This window comes from Dendrobates tinctorius, unplaced genomic scaffold (genome assembly GCF_039654945.1).
Source record: "Dendrobates tinctorius isolate UK_male_01 unplaced genomic scaffold, ASM3965494v1 ptg000201l, whole genome shotgun sequence".
Taxonomy (NCBI): domain Eukaryota; kingdom Metazoa; phylum Chordata; class Amphibia; order Anura; family Dendrobatidae; genus Dendrobates; species Dendrobates tinctorius.
The window spans coordinates 1187030-1210319 of NW_027361868.1; the positions used below are offsets into that span (position 1 = coordinate 1187030).

At 41.3% G+C, this 23290-nt stretch overlaps 1 protein-coding gene across 3 annotated transcripts in view; it reads right to left on the minus strand.

The window, feature by feature from the left end:
- The window catches only part of TGFB2 (transforming growth factor beta 2), a 130855-nt gene that overhangs the window by 79049 nt on the left and 28516 nt on the right, over window positions 1-23290 (minus strand). Inside the window, exon 1 of one of the 3 annotated variants that reach the window (XM_073553338.1) lies at window positions 16934-17318. The exons of the other annotated variants lie outside the window; for them this stretch is intronic. Within the exon in view, the coding sequence (XP_073409439.1) occupies window positions 16934-17039 (106 nt within the window). The 5' untranslated portion in view covers window positions 17040-17318. Of the gene's footprint in view, window positions 1-16933; window positions 17319-23290 lie in introns of those variants that run through there. 3 annotated transcript variants of the gene reach the window in all.

Genomic DNA, 23290 nt, shown 5'->3' on the forward strand with positions numbered 1-23290 from the left:
CAAGTAGGACATCCAGGAGGTCACCAATGGAGTAAGGCCATCAATGATGCTAGTACCATCTATTAAAAAGCGTGTCCCAACTGTTAATATTCTTCATTAAAGTGCAGCAGATATGGCCAAGTGGAAACTAATTATTTTCATAGTTTATGTTTGCCATGAAAAAAAAAAGCAAAAAACAACTAAGACCTCTAAGTCTGAGTGGAGGGTAACAAGGTCCAAAATAAAAAAAAAGATTTCCTGTAAGAGATCCTAGCGATCAGCTCTAATCTACTGGAGGACTTTATAGCATCGCTACCACAAGTGATCCAAAATATTTCCTGCTGAAATCAATGGACTGTCCCTGTAAGGATCCATCAAGTCCTCCAGCACAAGACACTTTTTCTTCTGTCTTCTATTAATGGAGGTCTCAGGTGAGGGATTTTAACTCAAATCTTGTCCAGGCAAAGACTTTAGGCTTGGGTTTTCTAAGACTTATGATTACGTATTTTTACTTATACAGCACTTTACAAAATTTATCATCATTGTTCCCATTGCTACTCGCAGTTTAATTTCCCTATTAGTATTACAATGGGAAATCCCCGTTTTTCCTTCTCTTAACACCAGACATCAATGTTCACTCGTACATTGACTCAGTAGCGTAGCATGGGTTGTCATAATAATGCCCCATAAGTGCCCCCTTAAATTATGCCCCGAGTGCCCTTTATGGAAAATATTAATGCCTACCTAGTGCCCCCTTCAAAAGTTTTGATGCTCCCCGACTGTCCCCTCCAAAAGTAATAATGCCACCTTAATAATCGCCAGGCAAAAAAATAAAGTTTGCGCTCATCTAATCTAAGAGACTGGACAGTGGGTCGGCACCGGCGGTGCAATTCAGGGAGGGGAGTGATGGGATCGGTGAAAGAGCAGGGAACTAACTACTTTATATTGGTGTCATGTTGACAATGTGGCGTTCACGGGACATCGGGATAACCAAGCCAAAAATCTAGGTTTAGTGCACGACTATTAAAAATTTTTTTTTGCTTTTCAAAATTTTTACGCCTCTAAAAACTTTCCCCTATGCCACACCACTGCGTCGGCCGCTTTTTATATTTTCTGCACTTTTGCAGGTGACAGCGGAAAAATGAAAGAATTCTAAAGTTCCAAATTTTTTTTATGAAAAAAATTTGAAAACCACCAAAAATTCACCAGGTGGGAAAAAGAAGCCCAGGTAAGAGCAACACTCACGTAATAAACAGTTTACTCATCTACTGAAAAAGTTCATGTAAGGTGATAAAATGGTTGTGTAAAGTCTTGGCACCATTCCTTTTTCCTCTCATCTACGCTTAGTACGGAGAAATTTGCTTTGCTTTTGGAAAAACGGCCTCCTGGCCACTTTTAACTTACACTTTTATTGAATTACGGCTCCTGTAATAGACACTTTCTTTTTCAGAGGTGCAGTAATAACCAATTACGGTATATACTAACTTTTTCCATTTACAAAAAAAATAAAATATATATAATAATAATAATAACTCTTCTCCAAAAATTTACAATATAAAAAAAGAAAAATTAAAAAATTCAATCGTAATCTAAAAATACCTATTCAGGAGGTTTGTCATAGAAAAAGACTGTGTGAGCTACAAACCTAGAGGGCTCCGAGAAGCTGGGATTTGTGGATTTTGGGACACAAGGAGTTAAAAAAAACCTAATCCCTTGGTTTTTGGGAGGTTTAACAGATATTGCTTTTTCAGCTGGAGGTGAAATCCAGTGTATTTTAAAAGAATCCAAGTATCAATAAACACATAAGCCCAGATGGTAGGTGCTATATATTCCGGACCTGGACATCATGTGCAAAAAAAGAGAGATATTCACAGGGCGACTAACATGTGGGTGTAACATTTAAAAGGAATAACTCCACTCAAGATTTGTGTTTACACATAACCCGTCTATAGGGGATTTATGCAACCAGGGGAAAAAAAAATAAAAATGTCAGGTTTTATTTTTCACAAATAGCGCCACCCTTGTCAACAGGCTATTCCTGGAATTGCAACTTATTATTATTCACTAGAATTGAGCTGAACTGTAGTTCCAGACACTAACCACAGACAGGAATGGTGCCATTTTTGGAGAAAAAAAAAAGAGAAAAAAAAATTCTTTTTTTTTTTTTTTTTTACTACCCCTTTTTTAAATTCCCTTTTATACCCACATTTTTAAACCTTAAAGGGAAATATTTATATATATATATATATAGCGATTTTTTTTGGCAACCTTCTGCACATCCCAGTACAGCCGGCCGGAAGCAGCACACGGCTGAGTAGTGGCCAGTTTGGGGTATTGCCTGTAGCTGTGGACCTGCTGATACCTGATCAGTGGTTGTGCTGATTGTTCGACCTCCACCGGTCTGATATTGACCTAGAATACCTCATCATGCCGTCAGTAGCAACCCCTTTAATATATATTTAATTTATCTCAAGTCGAATGTAATTAGTTTTCACACCGTCCCAGAGTGACATCACCATAAAAAAAAATGACATTGTATCTCCTACATATCAGGTAGCAGAATCTGTGCGCATCCTCAGTACAGTAAGGGAACTGCGGCTTCCCTTGTATATACAGTATATTGCAGCCGGTCAGGAGAGGTCCTCACACCACTGGTGGTCCTAGAAATCTATAACTAAAGCCAAAGGACGTTTTTCCCTTTTGCGGAAAAAAAAAAAAAGAAACCATCCATAAAAAGGATGGGAACAACGAGAAAACACTAACGACAACATGAGAACTAGCAGAATATAGCGAAGAAACACAAACAGGAACCAATTCTGAGTCACCAAAGTCTGAGGTCAAAAACAGCAAATCTTCAAGTGTCCAAATAAAGTCCTTTTTTATTATAGATTTTTTTTTAACAAATGTCTGTTGGGTGTCTTGGATGTAATATCATTTTAATTATCCCCCACCCCACTTTACCGAATCCCCGGCCGGCCCTATTCATGCTTTCTCCTGTGGCTTGGGATACCCTGCTGGGGGTGGCACATACATTTAATCTCTTTAAAGAGAACTTGTCACCAGGTAAAAAAGTGACCAGCTTTTGCACTAATTTTATTCCCGTTGCTCCCCTGAGTATTCAGGTTTTTGTTTTTTTTAAATCGGCAGTACGGTTCCAGAGATATGGACCTTTTTATTTAGTGCTCATGTACGCCATGCCCCCTTCCTAAAACTCCCCATAAAAAATAACATCAAATAAAAATGCCCATATTTCTGAAACCGTATGACGGATTTAAAAAAAACAAAAACCGGAATACTCAGGGGAGCGACGGGAATAAAATTAATGCAAAAACTGGTCACTTTTGACATGCTGACAGATCCCCTTTAAGGGGGTTTGTCCAATTAACACTGCGATCCACCAATGCCCTAACCTCGGATTTTTAAGGAGGACCCTCTCACATAACACTGGGCCTGGGTAATAAGTTATGTGTCTTCTCTACTGCCCGTCCTGACCTTTGCCTGCATACTGTTTGTGACTGAACTCTGCCTGCCTCACCTTGTGTCCGTCTGGCTACAATTACCTGCTGCCTTGAGAATCTGCATTGATGTCTCATGGCCAAACATCTAGCAGCTATGGATAATGGAAACTATTTCCTATGGGGACCTGGAGATTCCCTGTGAAAACCGCTATAAATCCGTTGGTAATCCAGTAGGGCCATACAATAGGACACTTTACATTAATGGGGTCACAAACATAATGTGACATAATAGGGTCTTTTGGTTGATAGTATCAATGGAACCCCACAAGATCGGTGATAACTTAGTTATCTCCAATCCACATCATAGATCGGTAGGGGTCAGAATAATGGGACCCGAGCCTTTCAGGAGAATGGGGAACCTTTATCCCTGCTATAATGGAGCTGCAGTGCACCATTCATTAAACGGGGAGGTGAGCGCTGCACTCAGTTTCCAGAAGCAGCTGAGTGCAGCGCTCACTTCCCCATTACTGCAGGGATGAAGGTGTCCCGTTCTTCTGATTGGCTTGGGTCCTATTATTCTGATCCCTACCGATCTTTGCTGTGGATAGGAAATAACTTAATCTTCAATGTACAACCCCTTTAAGGCAAAGTAATTCACATTTTAGAATACTTTCCTAGAATTTAACAGAGGCAAAAAAAAAAAAAAAAAGTGAAAATAAAACGACAAATCTCTTAAAAAAGGGTAATAAATACGGAAATAAAAACTGTAAATAATGAATGAGCAAGAGGTGAAAATACAAGTGGGCAGTAGACGAGATCCCGGCTGGTGGAGGAAAATGAATCCTAATAATAGAAAGTCCTTTACTTTTAACAACCACAAATATAGAATTCCGAGAATCTGGAATATAGATATATAATGCATGTAATATATATGTACATCATATTGTCTACCATGCTCCACGATGACGGGTGAATGTGGGTGGTTGGCACGTTCGAGAGTTTCCATCTTACTTTACGAAGAAGACAAAATGCCAAACCAGTTTTTTTTTTTTACTTGTTAAACCCTTCACTGTTCCACTAGTGAAATCCCCTGTGTGAATTGGAAAAATCTCTGGCAAACTCGATATCTCGCGTAGATACGCTACATTCGATAGAAGGATGCGCTCAACGTGGACACTTCACATGTCACAATGCACAAAAACTGTACAATCTAGAGTCAAAAACGCACAGCAAGTCTGTTTTTTTTCTTTTTGGATATAAGCGAGAATTGTTCCTCTTTTATGCCTCAATCTAAACCTTTATATTATGGAGACTCTTGTGAACCGTTAATAGGGAGGTTCAGAGGAATAAATCTCACCCGAATGCTCTTCCGTCACATAATAACAAAAATTAAAAATGTCACATTGTAACTTGGGAACTTCTTGTACATTTTGTCTTCAAGTCCTTAGAGCTTCAATTTATTCTTCTGAATGTTTCCATCATTACTTCACTAGAACGGATGTAAAAAAAAAAAAAATGGAAAATACAAAAAGTTTTGAAAGCACAAATTAAAAAAAAAAAAAATGAATGGAAAAAAAAAAGGTCAATTTGAAAGTCTTTTGAAACATACAACAGGTTTTATTTTTTTCCTACTCCTGGATTCATTTCTTTTAACAAATGATGTTGTCCAGGACTTCACCGGCCCGGTCGACCATTAAGAGCGGAGGGTTCCTACCACAGTTTCCAACTTTGGAAAGGGAAATATTATTGCCTCCTGGAGTCCTGGGGGTCACATAGAGGGTCTCTAGTCTCTACACAGCGGTCAATGAATCACCACTTACACCCCATTTATATTAAGCAAAATCAGGGCATTTCAACCCCAACCCTGGGAAAGCCTAGAATGGTGGGGACTGTAGAAACGCCATGTTACCTACTGCAGCCGACTTGTTTTTGGATTCAGAAAAATATTACAGTCATTAAGGTCTCATGCACACAAGTGATTTTCTCCCGTACGGGTGCTATTCATGGATAGCACTCATACCTATGATATTCCATGGGACTGTGCACATGTGAGATTTTTTCCTTGGACCACAGAAAAAAATAGGAGGCATGTCCGGTTTTGATATGAGGGTCGGATCAAAATTGGCAATGCAGGTGTACGAGTCTGTGGAAAAAAACCAAAACGATGACATCTGAATGGGGTTTAATTTTCAAGGACTTGACTGAACGGAGAAGGTGGAGAAACTGATGTCACTCTGGTCAAACGCTGGTCAGAATAACTGGACCGTTTTTCTTGGTTGCAAATTATTGCCAGTCTTAATGAATCGACCTCTTCATTTGTTCTAATCCTGGGCAAACCCCCAAAGAGTTAAACGCCAATGTAAACTCTCTTCCATTTGTAAACAAAAAACTCTGTTCCATTGTTTGGCAAATCTCCCATAACCGTAATCCTCCGGCGCCCGATAGGCACGTGCCTACATGTAGTATTCGGAAGTCTGTATTGGAACCGTACCCACATAATTGCATATTGCAATAGGAAAAATACTCTGAGCCCTAACCAGGGGAAGTAGAGCAGCAGCGGGGCTGACGTCGCCGCCGCGATGGGTGTTTAAACTTTCTTAATGCTGATAATTATATACAAAGGATTGAGTGGTTTAATCCATTATTTACTTTGTAAACCGCCGGTTCGGACCGTTGTTTGCTGTCTTTGGGTTATCCCCTTGCGATGTTTTCGAAACGGGAGCCGAGACCGTCCAGCTCTATCTCCTCAGACAAGCCGCTGAGTGATTAAGGAACATTTCCTCTGTTCGCGTACTGTATTATGACATGTGTATTTGTAAAGGCCTCTGCAGGCAGCTATTACAAAGAATTTCAAATACCTAGCTGCCACATTAACAGATGTTAAACAAACGCCGCTCCTTTGTTCGCCGTGTTTCTTTTAGCCTTTCTTAAACATTTATTGCGAGGATATAAACTTAGGTATTCCGTTTGCATATATTCAAGGGGCTTATGCAATTATTACTGTTGAACAAACTTTGCAAAGAAAGACTGAAGTGTTCTCCGGGCTTCCGTATGTCGGTCAAGCAATCGACGCCGCACGTGGGTGCAGGAGGGTGAAATTTATATTATTTTATGTGGATGCTTCATTCCGTTTACTAAAATCATAAAGTCTGAAATGGCCCCTATACCTTCAGAGAATTAGATCTCATTTGATAGATAATGTGATAAGAAGACAATCTACAAACCACTTTATCCAAAAAATTATGTTTTCCCACCTCCAAAAATCACCCCAAAAGTACTGGCCACCAGGTGTATTCCTCCTATATTACTGTCCAGTTTCTGTTGTCAAGTAGTCATTTTATCTCTATAAGAAGCAGTGGCGGGTCATTATCTGTCTAAATTAAGCAGGGGCGGGTGAGTCTCTACAAGAAGCGGGGTGTATCATTTTTGATTTACAAGAAGTGGGGGAGAATAATTCTCTCTCTACAAGAAGCATGGTCTGGTCTTAATCTCTCTACAAGAAGCGGGGGCTGGTTATTGTCTCTCTACAAGAAGCAGTGGCGGGTCAATGTCTCTCTAAATTAAGCGGGGGCGGGTCATAGTCTCTACAAAAAGTGGGGGCTGGTTATTGTCTCTCTACTAGAAGCAGGGCTGGTCTTTAGCTCAATACCCTCAATACAAAAGTGAGGGCTGGTCATTGTCTCTCTACAAGCAGTGGCAGGTCATTGTCACTTCACAAGAAGCAGTGGCGGGTCATTGTCTCTACAAGAAGCGGGGTGTATCATTTTTGCTTTACAAGAAGTGGGGGAAAAATCATTCTCTCTCTACAAGAACCAGGGCTGGTCTTTATCTCTTTACAAGAACCTTTGGCTGGTCATTGTCTCTCTACAAGAAGCAGAGGTGGGTTACCGTCTCTCTACAAGAAGGAGAGGTGGGTCATTGTCTCTCTACAAGAAGCAGAGGTGGGTCATTGTCTCTCTACAAGAAGCAGAGGTGGGTCATTGTCTCTCTACAAGAAGCAGAGGTGGGTTATTGTCTCTACACGAAGCAGAGGTGGGTCACTGTCTCTCTACACGAAGCAGAGGTGGGTCACTGTCTCTCTACACGAAGCAGAGGTGGGTCACTGTCTCTCTACACGAAGCAGAGGTGGGTCACTGTCTCTCTACAAGAAGCAGAGGTGGGTCACTGTCTCTCTACAAGAAGCAGAGGTGGGTCACTGTCTCTCTACAAGAAGGAGAGGTGGGTCACTGTCTCTCTACAAGAAGGAGAGGTGGGTCATTGTCTCTTTACAAGAAGGAGAGGTGGGTCATTGTCTCTCTACAAGAAGGAGAGGTGGGTCACTGTCTCTCTACAAGAAGGAGAGGTGGGTCACTGTCTCTCTACAAGAAGGAGAGGTGGGTCACTGTCTCTCTACAAGAAGGAGAGGTGGGTCACTGTCTCTCTACAAGAAGGAGAGGTGGGTCACTGTCTCTCTACAAGAAGGAGAGGTGGGTCACTGTCTCTCTACAAGAAGGAGAGGTGGGTCACTGTCTCTCTACAAGAAGGAGAGGTGGGTCATTGTCTCTTTACAAGAAGGAGAGGTGGGTCATTGTCTCTTTACAAGAAGGAGAGGTGGGTTATTGTCTCTCTACAAGAAGCAGAGGTGGGTCATTGTCTCTCTACAAGAAGCAGAGGTGGGTCATTGTCTCTTTACAAGAAGTGGCGCGGATCATTTTCTCTCTTCATTGTTTTTACAAGTAGCAGGGGGGTGGGTCATTGTTTCTTTAAAGGAAGTGGAGATGGGTCCAAAAAAACTTCTCAAAAAACTTTGTGAGACAAACCATTAAAGGAAACATTACAGCTGATCCATGTAGCCTGATCCACAGGTAGCATGTATCAGACACTGGCTGAATGATTTCAGCCAGACAGGTTTTACTTTTCAGACAAAAACATACTTTAAAGTGCTGCCAGGTATTAAGCTGCTTGGGTGACTAGCTGGATAGGCCTGCCCCTGGCAGCTTCTCCCTGCCCACTGCCAATGACTGACAGGTTTCTCCCTATACACATAGGCAGGGAGAGACCTGTAACAGGAAGGGAGTGGGTGGAGAAAAGACAACGGATTGGTTCCCAGTCGGCTTTTAAATGGAACTTGTCACGTTGGATAATGATTTTTGAGTTTTGTTTGGCTCAGTTTTCACTAAAAAAAAAAAAAAAAAAAACCTTAGTGTGAACACACCCATAAGGTGATACTATATTGCACATAGTCATGCCTCCAAAATCTTAAATAGAATCCTCAAAACTGAGTTTTTCAGTACCTTGTGAGTTACAATAAGTAAATCTTCACAACTTCAAGCCTGACATTTATATATTGGTAATTATTTGGTTAAAAAAAAAAAAAAGTTGAAAATGTATAACACCTAAAACTAGTAAGTTACGCACTGCAAATATAAAAATGAGTACATCTTACACCCTGTTGTTACATATACCATAAAACTGATCTACCTCGGTGTCTAAAGGGTCCTTTAGATCTAGAAGAAAAAAAGCATTTTATTTTTAGTCCGGCAATGCCGCCCATTCAGAGATATGATTATACTCTATGATGAATGCTGTTTATGGCTAAATTCTTATTTCATTGTAGGTAATCAATCAATATGGCAGCTCCCACTCCACTTCAGAAGTGAAAATATGCAGATAAATACGGCTTTTTGCTTCCCTCAATCAATGTATGTATGTCTCATTATACAGGTATCGTCATGGGAAAACTTAACAAGTAAATACTAATAATCTACATAGTACGTCAGTATATTTGCAGACTAATCTTGTTAAGACAAAGTAAACCAGAGTAGGACATGAGTCAAGCTGAATATTTTTTCACTTGGTGTAAATGCCGCTGCTCTCCTGAATCCGGCGATGTTTTTCTTTTCTTCCTGTGCCTCTCCTTTCCTGAGATATGGCCCTTTTTTCATTGTATATAAATCTAGTATTTTTAGTCAACTGGGCGTCATCCTCAAGTAGAGGCCCACATGGAAGAGCCGAGGACGACGCCCACTTGTTGAAAAAGACTAGATTTATATCCAAGGAAGAAGTGGCTATATCTCAGGAAAGAAGAGGCGCAGGAAAAAAAGAAAAACATCGCCGGATTCAGGAGAACAGCGGCATTTACACAAGGGGGGAATAAAACATATTTATAGCAAGTGACAGATGATCTTTATGACATCTCAGCCCAGAATTTAATTATGACTATTGAGATAGTTTCTTTATCTATTGTTTGCCAAGATGATCCACGGCAAAGATTCACAAAAGGTGAAAATGATACTGTACTTACACTACATTCTCAGTTGTATCAGATGAGACTGTCTCTTATAAGAGAAGTTTCCGATAATTAAAGGCTTAATATAAAGTCAACAGTCAAGGTAGTAGTAACATTTTTTTGCCACAAATTAATGTGCATCCCCCACATCATAGTCGAATCGCCCCCATAAAACAATTTATCAATCTGTTTACGACTATCTTCTCGTTGTTAAATGGTTAGCGAGACAGTAAAATACGGTTTTATTACAAGTCATGGAAGGTTTTAAAATAATAAATGGAGGAATACTCACCTTTCAGTACCGCAGCGGATCCATCACAGACCGTTCCGGAGGTCCGGCCCTGGTTCGGGAAGCAATGTCTGCTCCATTCAGAAGTTACAAGACCTCCTGAGGCCTAAACCAATGGTAACACTAAGGCCTCTTTCACGATCCGGCTTTTTTCTGTAAAACCGGATCCGGCGAAATGCAATGCCGGATTCAGTTTTTCCCCATTGACCTGCATTAGCGCCGGATCGCGTCGGATGGCATTGCGTTTCATCCGTTTTTTGCCGGATCCGGCTACTTGTCTCATTCCGGCGTCTGGAAAAAACGGCTACTGTAACGTTTTTTGTCTCCGGCAAAAAAGCCGGAAGCGCCGGATCCGACGCTTCCGGCTTTTTTGCCACAATGAAAGTCTATGGGTGCCGGATCCAGAAAAAGACGGATCCAGCCACCGGATCCGTTTTTTTAAGTCTGCGCATGCTCAGATCCAATTGGCCAGCCACCAGGAAACAGATATAACCTGCAAGACGGATCCGGCAGAAAAACGGATCCGTTTCTACAGTTCTCCAAAATTTATGCCGGATCCGTTTTTTCTAAAAATAGCCGGATCCTGCCTGACGGCAAAAAACTGATGTGTGAAAGTAGCCTAAGTGGGCATTAGGAGATTGTGGAAATTTGGGTGAATAGAATTAAAGGTCTTCTATGATAGTCCACCTTAGAGGGGTGAAGAACATCGATAGCCTATTATTTTCCATACACACAAAGGAAACAAGTAGGTGGGATAAACATATGAAAGCATTTGCTCTCTCCGCTAGATGTATAACATCTCAAGAACATATGAAAAACTAGCCCACACAAGCTTCGAGCCCAACTAACTCAAAGATTAAATCCAACATGGTCTCAAAACAGAGGTTACATCCTAAAAAAGAAGCAGCTCTGCTAAGTGTATTAGTGTAACTAAGGGCGATTTCATACGTCCAGATAATTCCGGAACCGGAAAAAACGGCACCGGAGCTATCCGTGTCCGTGTGGATACGTAGGCCATCCGTATGTACAATCCGTGTGCTGTCCGTGTATTGAAAAAATTGGTTTCAATGTTAACCCTACGACTCCTAAAAACGCACACGGACGCCATCCGTGTGCGGTACGTGTTTACATGGACCCATTGACTTGTATGGGTCCGTGTGATCCGTGCTGTTGCACAAAAACGGACATGTCAGCGTATATTGTACACGGACACACGGTCCGTGAAAACACGCTGACATCTGCATAGACACATTCATTAGAATGGGTCTACGTGTGTCAGTGTCTCCGGTATGTGAGAAAACTGTCACTACACGTACCGGAGACACTGACGTGTGAAACTGGCCTAATAGAAATCTACTAGTACTTTCAATCATTCAGTCACTTACCCGTTACAACGGCTTTTGGGATCATCACTTTTAATATTTGACCCCCAAACTTAATTTTAGGCTGGTTTGGTTAGAGGAAATGTCTAAGTTGCTAACATAAAAGGTCAAAAAAATGTAATGAAGATCCTTAAAATATTTATTTTACCTTTGTTTGAATGCTATTTTTTTCCCTGAATTTGGCATAGTTTTTCTTTTGTTCCTCCTCTTCTCTATTCCTGAGATATGGCCTCTTCTCCTTGTATATAAATCATCTTTTTCTCCTCATGGGCGTGGTCATCAACTCTTCTTCATGGGAGGAGTCTTGATAATCATGCCTAGTTGGCTGAAAAGATTTAATTTATATACGGGAAAGAAATGGCCGTATCTCAGGAACAGAGCGGTGCAGGAACAAAAAATAAAAAATGTCAGATTCAGGAGAATAGGGGCATTTACAGTAGGTAAAAAAAAAATTATGTATTTAAGGCAAGTGACAGGTCCCCCCTTTAAGAGCATATACTACGAATAGTACAAAAGCATAACATTAATAGGACAGGACATGCTCGCTGATGTACATTTGAGCCAAATAAAAACCTTAAGTGTAAAAAACGCAAAGTCGAATGTGAGGAAAGACGAGGCAATCCGTCACTAAAGCCCCTGATGCACGAAGCAGCTACAGAAAAACATAATTACCGGATGAAATATTTTAAGTGGTGGAGAGAAAGCTGAGAGATTCATGAGACAGGTGAGCAAACACACATCTCGAAAAGCCTAAGACCACAATATTGTGACAATGTATCAGCAGACGAGGAAAGACTCATCAAAAGGAGACTTGTGCTCGTGTGTGTATTTTAGGGACTGAGGCGATAATGGCCATCTTTCTCATAATAAGCAATCCGCAGACCACCCCCGACATCCCCCACTGGCTCTACAATTTTTCTTTTCCACTATTGAAACTAAAGCACAGTGCTAAGGAGGGGTGCCAGTTGTTTCTGATCAGTGGGGGGGTCCGACTATCAACACCCCACTATTCTCAAAATAATGGGTTAATTAAAGTGATTATGGAACACTTATTAAACTTTTTTTTATTAACCATAGTATAAAATTTAGAGGATCCCACATTAACCAAACATATGGTTATCAAAAAAGGTAGGTCCCCCATCTTCAGACCCCTCTTTATGAGTATCGGTAAGAATCAGTGGCTCACGCTCTGCCATTTACGTATTCGCCTGAATGGACTCTACTTTCTATTACATGAGCTGTTATATTTCACTAGGAAAATCAGGTAATTTCTTCCATGGCATTGGAAGCTTGTCCCCTGGTGATGAGCTATGATTAAAAGGGTTTGTCTGTGATGGGACCACCTTTTCGGGCACTTAAACAAAACGGTACATTGATTGGACGGGAGAACGAATGTGTAGTAAAAACACCTGAAGGGGCTTCTCCATCAATATCTGGGTACTAAAAAGGATCCTACACGTTGGACCGCTTCCGAACAAATATGGGAATACATCCTTTATATTTCCATTTCATTTTGATTAATTTATTCTCACAAACCCAATGAATTTATTTAAAAGGCTCCTATTATAATGTCGAAAGCAACGCCTGTCGGAAACGAGGGTTCCTATGAATTTTCCTTTTTTTGGCCAGGGTAAAGAGAGTGCCAATCACAGTCCGAACAAGCAAAGTGTTCATTCATTCACTGGGAGAAATAATTTTTAGGCTTGCTTAAAAATAATCCTTTTCGGTAGCACATCCTTACAGAACAATCTATTAATGATCGTTTTGTGACCTCAGGACGTGAGGTTGGCCTGTATAAACCGAGCTATTTAATAACCGGTTGTTTAAAGCTGTAAATCCTCCAGTGCAGCTCTTAAGGGAAGCCAACATCAGAACAGGACCTATTGCTTAAATCAGTTCTTATGTTACATGAATTTTGCAAAAAAAAAAAAAAAAATGCCAATGTTTTTTCTGATATAATCTTTGTTTAAAGAACCCTGACAAAATTAGTAATCTTTAAACTGGCCAGTGGGTTTTTTTTTTGTTGTTGTTTCAGGAAAATATTTCAGCAGGCTCATTATCATCAGAGGTAGGATCACAATGATAGGTAACACCTCTACACATAGCTAATGACATTGGATCCACCAATCGCAATAGCTGATGTCACAGCTGACCCTTGAAGTGACCATTTGCACACGCTCATTACAAAAGATAGAATCAGAGCTCATCATTGTGACTAATATACATGTGTTGTTTCCTGAAACAAAAGGAAGTTGGAGTCTTAAATAGCTTAAGTAACCCCCAGTGGCCAGTGTGAAAATTGCAAGTTTTTTTTTTATTTTTAATACCTATTCTGATATGCAAAAATTAAAAAATAAATACATATATGTAACAGAAAATTATCTATTGATTAAATCAGGATTATCTGTTGATCGTTTTCCTTTAAAAGAATAGTAGTTGTAGGTGTTTGTTTTTATCCACGATAGCACCCCTATTGTCCTTAGGCAATGTCTGGTATTGCAGCTCAAATTCATAGACTATGAGCAATACCCGACCCAGGGCGATGAATGAGCGGTTTCCACAAAGAAGTGGATTTTGTTTTTCTAATATCTAAGAAGCCATTTACTTCTAGTAAACTACTTAGTAACTACTTAGACAGATTTAAGGCTATTAAGCGATAATAATGCTCGAAGATTGAAGAAATTATCAAGCTTAAGGTGAAGGGAAAGTGACATTTCTTAGTAAAGGAATGTACAGCTCTTATGAATTTTTATCCTAAGGCAAAGCTGAGACGGACATTTCATTACCTCCCAATCCTCTACACATCGTGTATGAAGCCGCCTATCATAACTTTCGTCTAGCTCCTTGATCGCGCTCATCCTCCAGGATCATAAATACAAGGAACCATGACATTGGCCGGTGCCAGAATGTGGAATTTCTTGGCCTCCCCCCCCCCCCCCCGAAAAAAAATAAAAATTGACACTTGATTCTAAAGTCTAAATTTGTGGAATAAGACCAGACTAGAATAAAAAGTAGGTGGAGATGGTATAACCCATAGGGAAGGGGCAGGCGGAAGCTGATGGTGGATGAGGGAGGTAAATGCCAAAAATATAGGGTAGTTCACGGTAAAACTGGAACCAGTATCAGGGCAAAATGTCTATCAGGGGCACGACGCGCTCCCTTTTTCTGCCTGCAGAGATTCTACCAAGTGTCCCTTGCAATATATATCTTTAAAAGTAATCTGTCACCCCCTGGTGACGTATGTGACCTATTAATATGGGCATACAGGCAATAGAAATGTTACACTAGTCCTACCTGTATGCCCCATATTAGCGGGCTTTTTGTTGAGAAATCTTATATTCTGTATTTATGTTAATGATTTCTTTCAGGCTCCGGGGCGGGCAGTGTCTGGAAGAAATCCCTGCCTTGTGTCTATATTATAATACTACCCCCCTCCTATGCATGTCAGTTGTGGCGCTGGAATCCCGCGCCTGCACCCTGCACTTCCTCCACAATCCGTAGATTTTTCTCGCTACTATGGGCAGTGTATTCAGGGATATTCTGCACAGGCAACGGAGAGTCAGTGACCTCCGGCGTGCGCGCCAATTAGATGCTCTCCCCAATTCCTCCCTGCATAGTCATCAGTAGGAACCATGTGTACATGGTGATGACTATGCAGGGAGGAAGTGGGAAGAGCACCTTATCGGCGGACACACCAGAGTTCACTGGAGCGGAAGTCGCCGACTCCTGTACAGAAGATCCCTGAATGCAGTGTCCATAGAAAGGAGGATGAGGTATGTATTGTGGAGGCAGTGCAGGGCGCAGGAGCGGGATTGCGGGGCCGTAAATTACCCTGATGGCAGGGAGATAGTTTTGTAATGAGGACAGGGGGCAGGGATTTCTTCCGGACACCATACGCCCCGAAGCCTGGAAGAAATTATTAACATAAAGAATATAACATTTCTCAGCAAGAAGACCGCTAATATGAGGCATACAGGTAGGACTAGTGCAACATTTCTATTACCTGTATGCCCATATTAATCGGTCATATATGTCCCAGGGGATGACACATTACCTTTAAAGTATTTGGTGTTCAGATGTGATAGCATATAAATGGTGACTGAATGGCCTGTGTCCATTTTATGAGTGGCACCCATGTGGCATGTATGCAATATAAGAGTAGCAAACATGTGGCCTAAGTCTAACTATGACTTGCAGACATCTAGCATACGAGTGGTACACATGTGGCATGTATTCAATGTATGAGTGGCACATGTATGGCTTGAGTCCGGCATATGACTGGTGCACATGAAGTACATGTAAAGTATATGAGAGGCAACCACGTGGCCAGCATATGTATGGCATGCATTTACTGTATGAGTGTGGCACATATGTGTCATGTATACAACATATGAGTGTCACGAGTTTGGCCTGCGTCCGGCGTATGACCAGTGCATGTGATGCATATGAGCAGCCATTGAAGCTTGTGGACCCCAATGCAAAACTTCCAGGGAGGGGGCCCAACTATAATTGAACTTTAATAGGATTGCTCTTCTCATATGGTCCAAATAGTCCAACCTCTGTACCCATCATAGTTACACCCCTGAGTTCTGCATATGAGGGGCTCCTGCGTCCAGTGCGCAAGTGTAGCCTGTGCCCAACGTGAGAGTGATGCTTCAGAGGCATTTGTCCATCGTATGAATGCTGCATTTATCCTCGTGTAGGAATTGGCCCTTCTTCAGATGGGCACAGTATAATGGAGTCATCACACCGATTATACAGTGGCACTTCTGGAGTTAGTGTGAGGTCTACTTTTTTGTCCACCCCCGAGGGGCCATTTTAGTAGGCAACCATGCCTTCACCATCACCAGAATTGTGTTGCTCCAGCTTGGTGAAATCAAATGGTGGAAAAAGTAATTTTAACCACTTTTGATACAACAGACTGTAAATATTAATACGGAATACGGAAAGGCCTGTTTCACACTTCAGTTTTTTTTGTGTCAGTTAAAATCCGCCAAAAAGCGGATCCGTTCCTAACTGATGTGAACGGATGCCACCGGATCCGTTTTTTTGACGGATCCGCCAAATGAAGAATTTTAAAGGAACCACTGTCCGCCAGAAATGATTTCAGGGTTAAATTTCCACCTGACGTCATTCCTCCGGGCATGCGCACTATAAAAATGCGGATCCTTCAGCACAAAAAACATTACATGGTCCGTGCAGGCATCTTGGCGGATGCAAAAAAATTGATGGATCCACAAAAAAACGGATCCAACGGATGGCCATCCGTCAAGATCCGCCGGTAATGCAAATCAATGGGGAAAAATACGGATCTGCCCAAAAAAATGGCGGATCCGTTTTTTTGCAAAAACGGCGGATTTTGACTGATGGTCAAAAACGGAAGTGTGAAACAGGCCTAAACACATACTGTACCAGTTGGGTATAGGGTCCACTGGCAGATCCCATCTATTTTTGTCCCTTAATTGTATTGTCGGTTTGTTGTACTTGCGACTCGAGCTCACAGATCTGCTGCATTACAGTAGAATATATAGGAAAATTATAAGAAATATTACAATACCTGAGGAGCGTTTGTCATAAAGTTTTCCCAAAAATAAACACAAAAACGAACAACGATCTAATCCGACAACCGCGGCGAAGGATCTCGACGGCCAAAATGTAGTCATAGTGAGAAAATCTCACACAGCAGAGCAGTATTAAGCCCACGTGCCCATCTGAAAACCATTAATGGAAGATTTGTGCTTCTGGAAGAGCGATACTCAATCTGCCTGAGATGGAACATTTTCACATAGTAATCCTTTTCATCTATCATGGCACAGTATGCCGAAGGTCTTTCATGCTCTGAAATCAAATATTCCCGTTTATGGCAAAAGCTAAAAATCTCTCTAGGATGAAGCGGGAAGCAAACAGGCTGCTGGTCTTTGTTGCGTGGACCCCCATGAACTGCAGCAACATCGACGTAATGAATGGACTTTCGGCTTGTATGTTAATGGAATCGAAGATTTCATTGTGGTTGGAGATTAGGGGCAGACGCCACGCACAATTTAACACTACGAGCGAATTACAAAAACATCGCCCCGTTCCAGTTTTCAACACGTTACTGTCATTTAGAGCAGCGTGGGTGGTAAAACCCCGGAGTAAATTGATCTATTTTGGTTTAAAGCTTTAAGCAGTCTTGGACGAGAGATCCACCTGGCTCTGTAAGTGCAAGTGAAATTCACAAAAAGGAGCTTGTCGTAAGCGGGACAAAACATGTACAAGTGTGCCCTGTTTTTTGAGTTGGCAATGTAGACCCTGCTTTGTGACTGGTGTTTTTTTTGTTTTTTTTTTCCATGTATATGGGGATGGTGTCATTTGACTTGATGATGACGACTTGAGTAAAATTTGGGAGGACAGTCTCCTGGCAATGGATGCCGAATTGTCAACGGGAACTTAGTCAACCGTAGGTAGAATTCAACTGTACGGCATCAACAATCTTTAGAGAAGAATCCTCAACATCCGGAAACCTTCCCTCTTTGCCACAATTCCAATATCGGTGCATTCATTCAATGATGTCTCCATCAGTCCTGCTGAAACCATAAGTTCCACAATCGATCAATGCCAACTATACTGTCACAAGTTGCCTTTAAAGAACAACCAGACATAGATAGACATTAGATTCCAATTTTTTGTTTTTTTAAATTATGCTTCAAAAACTAAAATACATTAAAAAATGTCAGAGCCCAGGAAGAAACTGATAGGCGAAACCCAGGGTCGGGAAGAAACTGGCATACCAGTGGTTTGACATACTTTTTAGATGTTCTTAAATCATTTTTCTGAGTAGGATAGCAAAAAAAAAAAAAAAAAAAATAATCACAATTGGAAAAATTGGGAGTAGTTATGAGCGAGTATTCTCGTTGCTCGGGTTTTCCCCGAGCATGCTCGGGTGTCCTCCAAGTATTTTGGCGTGCTCAGAGATTTAGTTTTCGTCGCCTCAGTTGCATGATTTGCGGCTGCTGGACATCCTGAATACATGTGGGAATTCCCTAACAGACAGGCAATACTAACATGTATTCAAGCTGCATTAAGCGAGGCCATGCATGTCTAGTTGGCATGTGACCACGTGTATTCAAATCACATTTGTGAGCACCCGCCCGCTCCAAGTGCCAGAACGGGAAAATCCTAACAGCGCGTTAAGGCCTGACTACCCCTTCAAAGTTGTTTTTCATCTGCTTTACTGGCAACTATAGCTCAAGAGAGCAAGAGAACGCTGCCATGCCCCCTAGAATGGGACAACAACCAATTTTCTTACTCTCAGCAATGTTGTTACATGCTCATCACTAAACCCTACCAATGCTAATATTGTACTGCTATCCATGTCCCTCGCTGGTGTCTTCCATTTGTGAACGTCATATGAGCAACCAACCGGTAGCTACAAAGGTGGCTGGAAAGTGGTGTCTGAGCTGGAGGACAAAGTATTTTTGTTCTCTCTACTGGCTCAGACGGCACATGACCTCTGCAGGCAGCTCAGACGGCACATGACCTCTGCAGGCAGCTCAGACGGCACATGACCTCTGCAGGCAGCTCAGACGGCACATGACCTCTGCAGGCAGCTCAGACGGCACATGACCTCTGCAAGCAATCATTGATCACAACAGTCATGTTATATTTCCCACCGTGAGAGAAAGCGAGGAGATCAGTGAGGGACACAGCCAGCAGTACTGCAAAAATGGAGAGAGTACAATAGGCAAGTATATGGTCTATTTTTTCATTTCCAGAAGACCAGAGACCCATTTCTTAACCTCTTACTGCCAGCTGACGGAATAGTATGTCAGCTGGCAGTATCCCCCGCTTTGATGAGGGCTCCGGCAGAGAGCCGGAATCAAAGCCGGGACATGTCAGCTGTATTCAACAGCTGACATGTGCCCACAATAGGCGCGAGCATAATCACGATCCACCCGCGCCTATTAACTAGTTAAATGCCGCTGTCAAACGCTGACAGCGGAATTTAACAAGTGCTTCTGGCCTCCGGGCTGGAAATACGCGCACCCCTGACCCCCCGTCACGTGATCTGGGGTCATCCGTGCATCGGCATAACAACCAGAGGTCTCCTTGACACCTCTATGGTTGTTGATGACGGATTGCTATGAGCGCCACCCTGTGGTCGGCACTCGTAGCAATGCAGTAAACCCGCTTCATTGAGGTGATCTGAGCATCACCTCTAACAGAGGTGATCGTGCTATGGCAGCTTCTAGCCTCCCATGGAGGCTATTGAAGCACGCCAAAAGGAAAAAGTTTTAAAAATATGAAAAAAATAAAAACAAAAGTCACCCCCCTTCGCCCCATTAAAAAAATTAAAATAAAAATAAAATCAAACCTACACATATTAGGTATCGCCGCATTCATAATTGCCCGATCTATCACTAAAAAAAAAAAGGATTAACCTGATCGCTAAACAGCATAGTGAGAAAAAAAATCAAAACGCCAGAATTATGCTTTTTGGTTGCCGTGACATTGCATTAAAATGCAATAACGGGCAATCAAAAGAACCTAAACATGTTTGGCGTCTATGAACTCGTAATGACCTGGAGAATCATAACGGCAGAGGAGTTTTAGCATTTAGTGAACCTAGAAAAAAAATAAAGCCAAACAAAAAACTAGTGTGAGATTGCACATTTTTTTGCAATTTCACCACATTTGGAATTTTTTCCCCCATTTTCTGTTACACGACATGATAAAACCAAAAGGTATCGTTCAAAAGTACAACTCGTCCCGCAAAAAATAAGCCCTCATATGGCCATATTGATGGAAAAATAAAAACGTTATGGCTCTGGAAAGGAGGGGAGTGAAAAATGAAAACGCAAAACCAAAAAAAGCTCCAGGGGTTAAGGGGTTAAATAAAAAAAAGTGATGAGCAACCCCTTTAGTTCTTGGGTTCTTGGTCATCGTGAGTATTGGATATGACACCATCTGTAACGCCCACTTCAGCAGGAGCAGCTAACATGCATCAAGGGGCAGCACCGGACTACACCGCACTAAGACTGGCACCAGGGTTGGATGACCCCTAGGGATAAATAGTCAATGTTTTTCTTCCTAAAGCCCCCTTAAAATCCTGAAGGCTGCTTTTTCACTAGGTGACAACCCAACACCTTTCATGGGATTGAAAAAAAAAAAAAACCTTGCGAGAACGTCGATTCGAATCGGATTTTAAGCACAGAAAGGCGATGCGATCGTAAATCACAAACACATACTTAGACATTATAAAAATCATTCCGCAACTTGACTAAGGGGCTTTTTTACTTTTTTTTTTTTTCAACAAGGTCCCAAATCATAGACCACCCTCGGAGAACCTAGGATTACAGATACTTTACAAAACAACACCTACAGGCCGATGTTTAGTGTACATGGGATGAATGGCTCTCTTGTCTCCTTGTATACACGCGTGAGACTGGCTCATAAATTACAATAAACGAGACTTTTATACAAGAATATTCTACAATTTAGTTCTACATGAAGAAAAAAAAAATAAAACTAAAAATGACATATTGCCGCCCTGGATGCCAGGCTGCGTCGTGTACGCTATATAACGTGCAATGTACCATTCTGCACGGCATAGAATTGCCACAAACATTTTAAAATAAAATTTCGGGACACTTGGCTACTGAATCAGGGCATTTAAGGCCATTCTGTTTTCCGGGAGCTTAAAAACAGCCTTATGTTAGTTTTAGTATATTTTTTTCTGAAAAGCATTTATATATAGATTCATAGTGGGTTGGAAAAGACTCAAGTCCGTCAAGGTTAACTCTTCACATGTAGAAACCCTAAGTGATCCAGAGGAAAGCCCAAAAAGATTATAGAAGATACCCATGGCTGATATTTTATGTGTCCTTCAACAGAAGATACTGTGGAAAAGAAAGATCGGGCTTGTTGAATTTGAATTCTCGATCCTTTTGATCTAGGTTGGGATAAGACGGCCCCAGGGGTGTCTCCCTCAACCATTAATAATACATGAACACTCAGTCAGGTAGGACAACAGCTATTGAACACATATGGGCACCCCAAGGGGTTTTCACAACTTTTGAAAAAGTATCACTCCCAGTGGGATAAAAGCCCATCCATCAGTCATCTGACCTTGCAGCCAATCAATAGCCTCGGTGGTAAGGTGGTTCAATAGATGACAAGTCCCGGGGAAGACTGGAACACTGGAAACTGGATTAGTAAGTTCCATTGCTTTATTTTAGAACAATCCCTTTGCACCAGTAAAGTACTGGTATAAAATGTCCATCAAAAAGGAAGCATTTTGTGGAACCATATCATGGTTTGAAAGAGTCGGTCCCCTGAGCCTTGATCCCCAGAAACCATAAAAAAAACTATGAGATAATCTATGACATGCCTTGACCATTCTAGAGCACATTATTCTGAAGTCTAGTCCTCATCTCTACTGAACTTCTGCATGTCCATTGGAGAACTTGGCATGACCATGGGGACATATATAAGCAGCTTTTTTCCAAGAAAACAAACTTATCAGCTCAGGGCCCAAGGCATAAGTCACTGGCTGGAGGATTGCAAAAAAAAAAAAAAAAAAAGAAAGCAGGTTATCGTGATAGAACATCCCAAAGCTGGTCACAAATACTAGATCTATGTTGGCCGATCAATCCAGCAAAAATGGTTGACAATACAAAATCTATGGAGTCTGTTGGGCCAATGAGGAATATGTATGTAATTTTCTCCAAGATAACCAACTGATTAGCTGAGATTTCGGGCCCAAATCATTGGCGAGCAGCTAAATCTAAAAAAAAAAAAAAAAAAAGTGTAAAAAGTGGGTTATCTTGATGGAACATCCACTTGAGTAAGGTTGGCCACAGATAATAGAACTAAGTTGGCCGATTCAACAAGATTGTCTAACAATACAAAGTCTATGGGACATAGAAGGCCCTTGGACAAGAGTTCATGTTAGTGAAGGCAAAAGAGTAGATGTGACGTAGAAAACGTGATTGTTGGTGCAAGGACCCAAAGACCAGAGGTTTTCTTGGTTAATATCTGGATACATAAATCTGAAAGCATGAGTTTGTAAGGATGAACATTGTCTAATCCTTTAATTTGCCTCGAATGGGTATGTCATCTGAGTTCTCTGTTATCTATACAGAACTTGTGCATGTCCATTGGAGAACTTGGCATGACCATGGGGAAATATGTATTGTAAGTAGCTTTCTCAAAGAAAACCAAGTTATCAGCTCAGGGTCTGGGGCTCAAATCACTGGTGAAAAAAAGAACAGCCCAAGGAGTGCAAAAAAAGCAGGTTATCCTGATGGAATATTCACGTGAGTAAAGTAGGCCACAGATATTAGATCCATGTTGGCCAATCCACCAAGATCGGCTGGCAATACAAAGTCTAAGGGGTCTGCTAGGCTCATGGAGAATATGTATCCAACTTTCTCCAAGAAATCCAACTGATTAGCTGAGGTTTCAGGCACAAATTACTGGTGAGAAGCTAAATGACAAAAAGTAAAATTAAAAAAAAAAAATAAAAAAATAATGGGTTTTCCTGATGGACCATCCACTTGAGTAAAGTTTGCACAAATATTAGATCTAAGTTGGCTGATTCAACAAGATTGCCTAACAATACAATGTCAGGAACCAAGAAAGCCCTTGGCCAGATCTGGAAACCTGATGTTATGTGGAATATATTTGATGGTCAGTACAAGGACACCAAAGACTGTAGTTTTTCTTGGTTAATATTTGGATACCTTAATTTGTAAGGATGAACATTGTCCATCTAATCCTCTGGTTTGCCTTGAAGGAACATGTCATCCAAGTTCTCTGTCAGCTGTAGAACAACAACTCATACATAAGAGTGGTGACATTATTAGACAAAAAAAAGGTAGACCAGTTTTTCAAGTTCCAGATAAAACCTTTTAAATAATAGTATCATCAACCA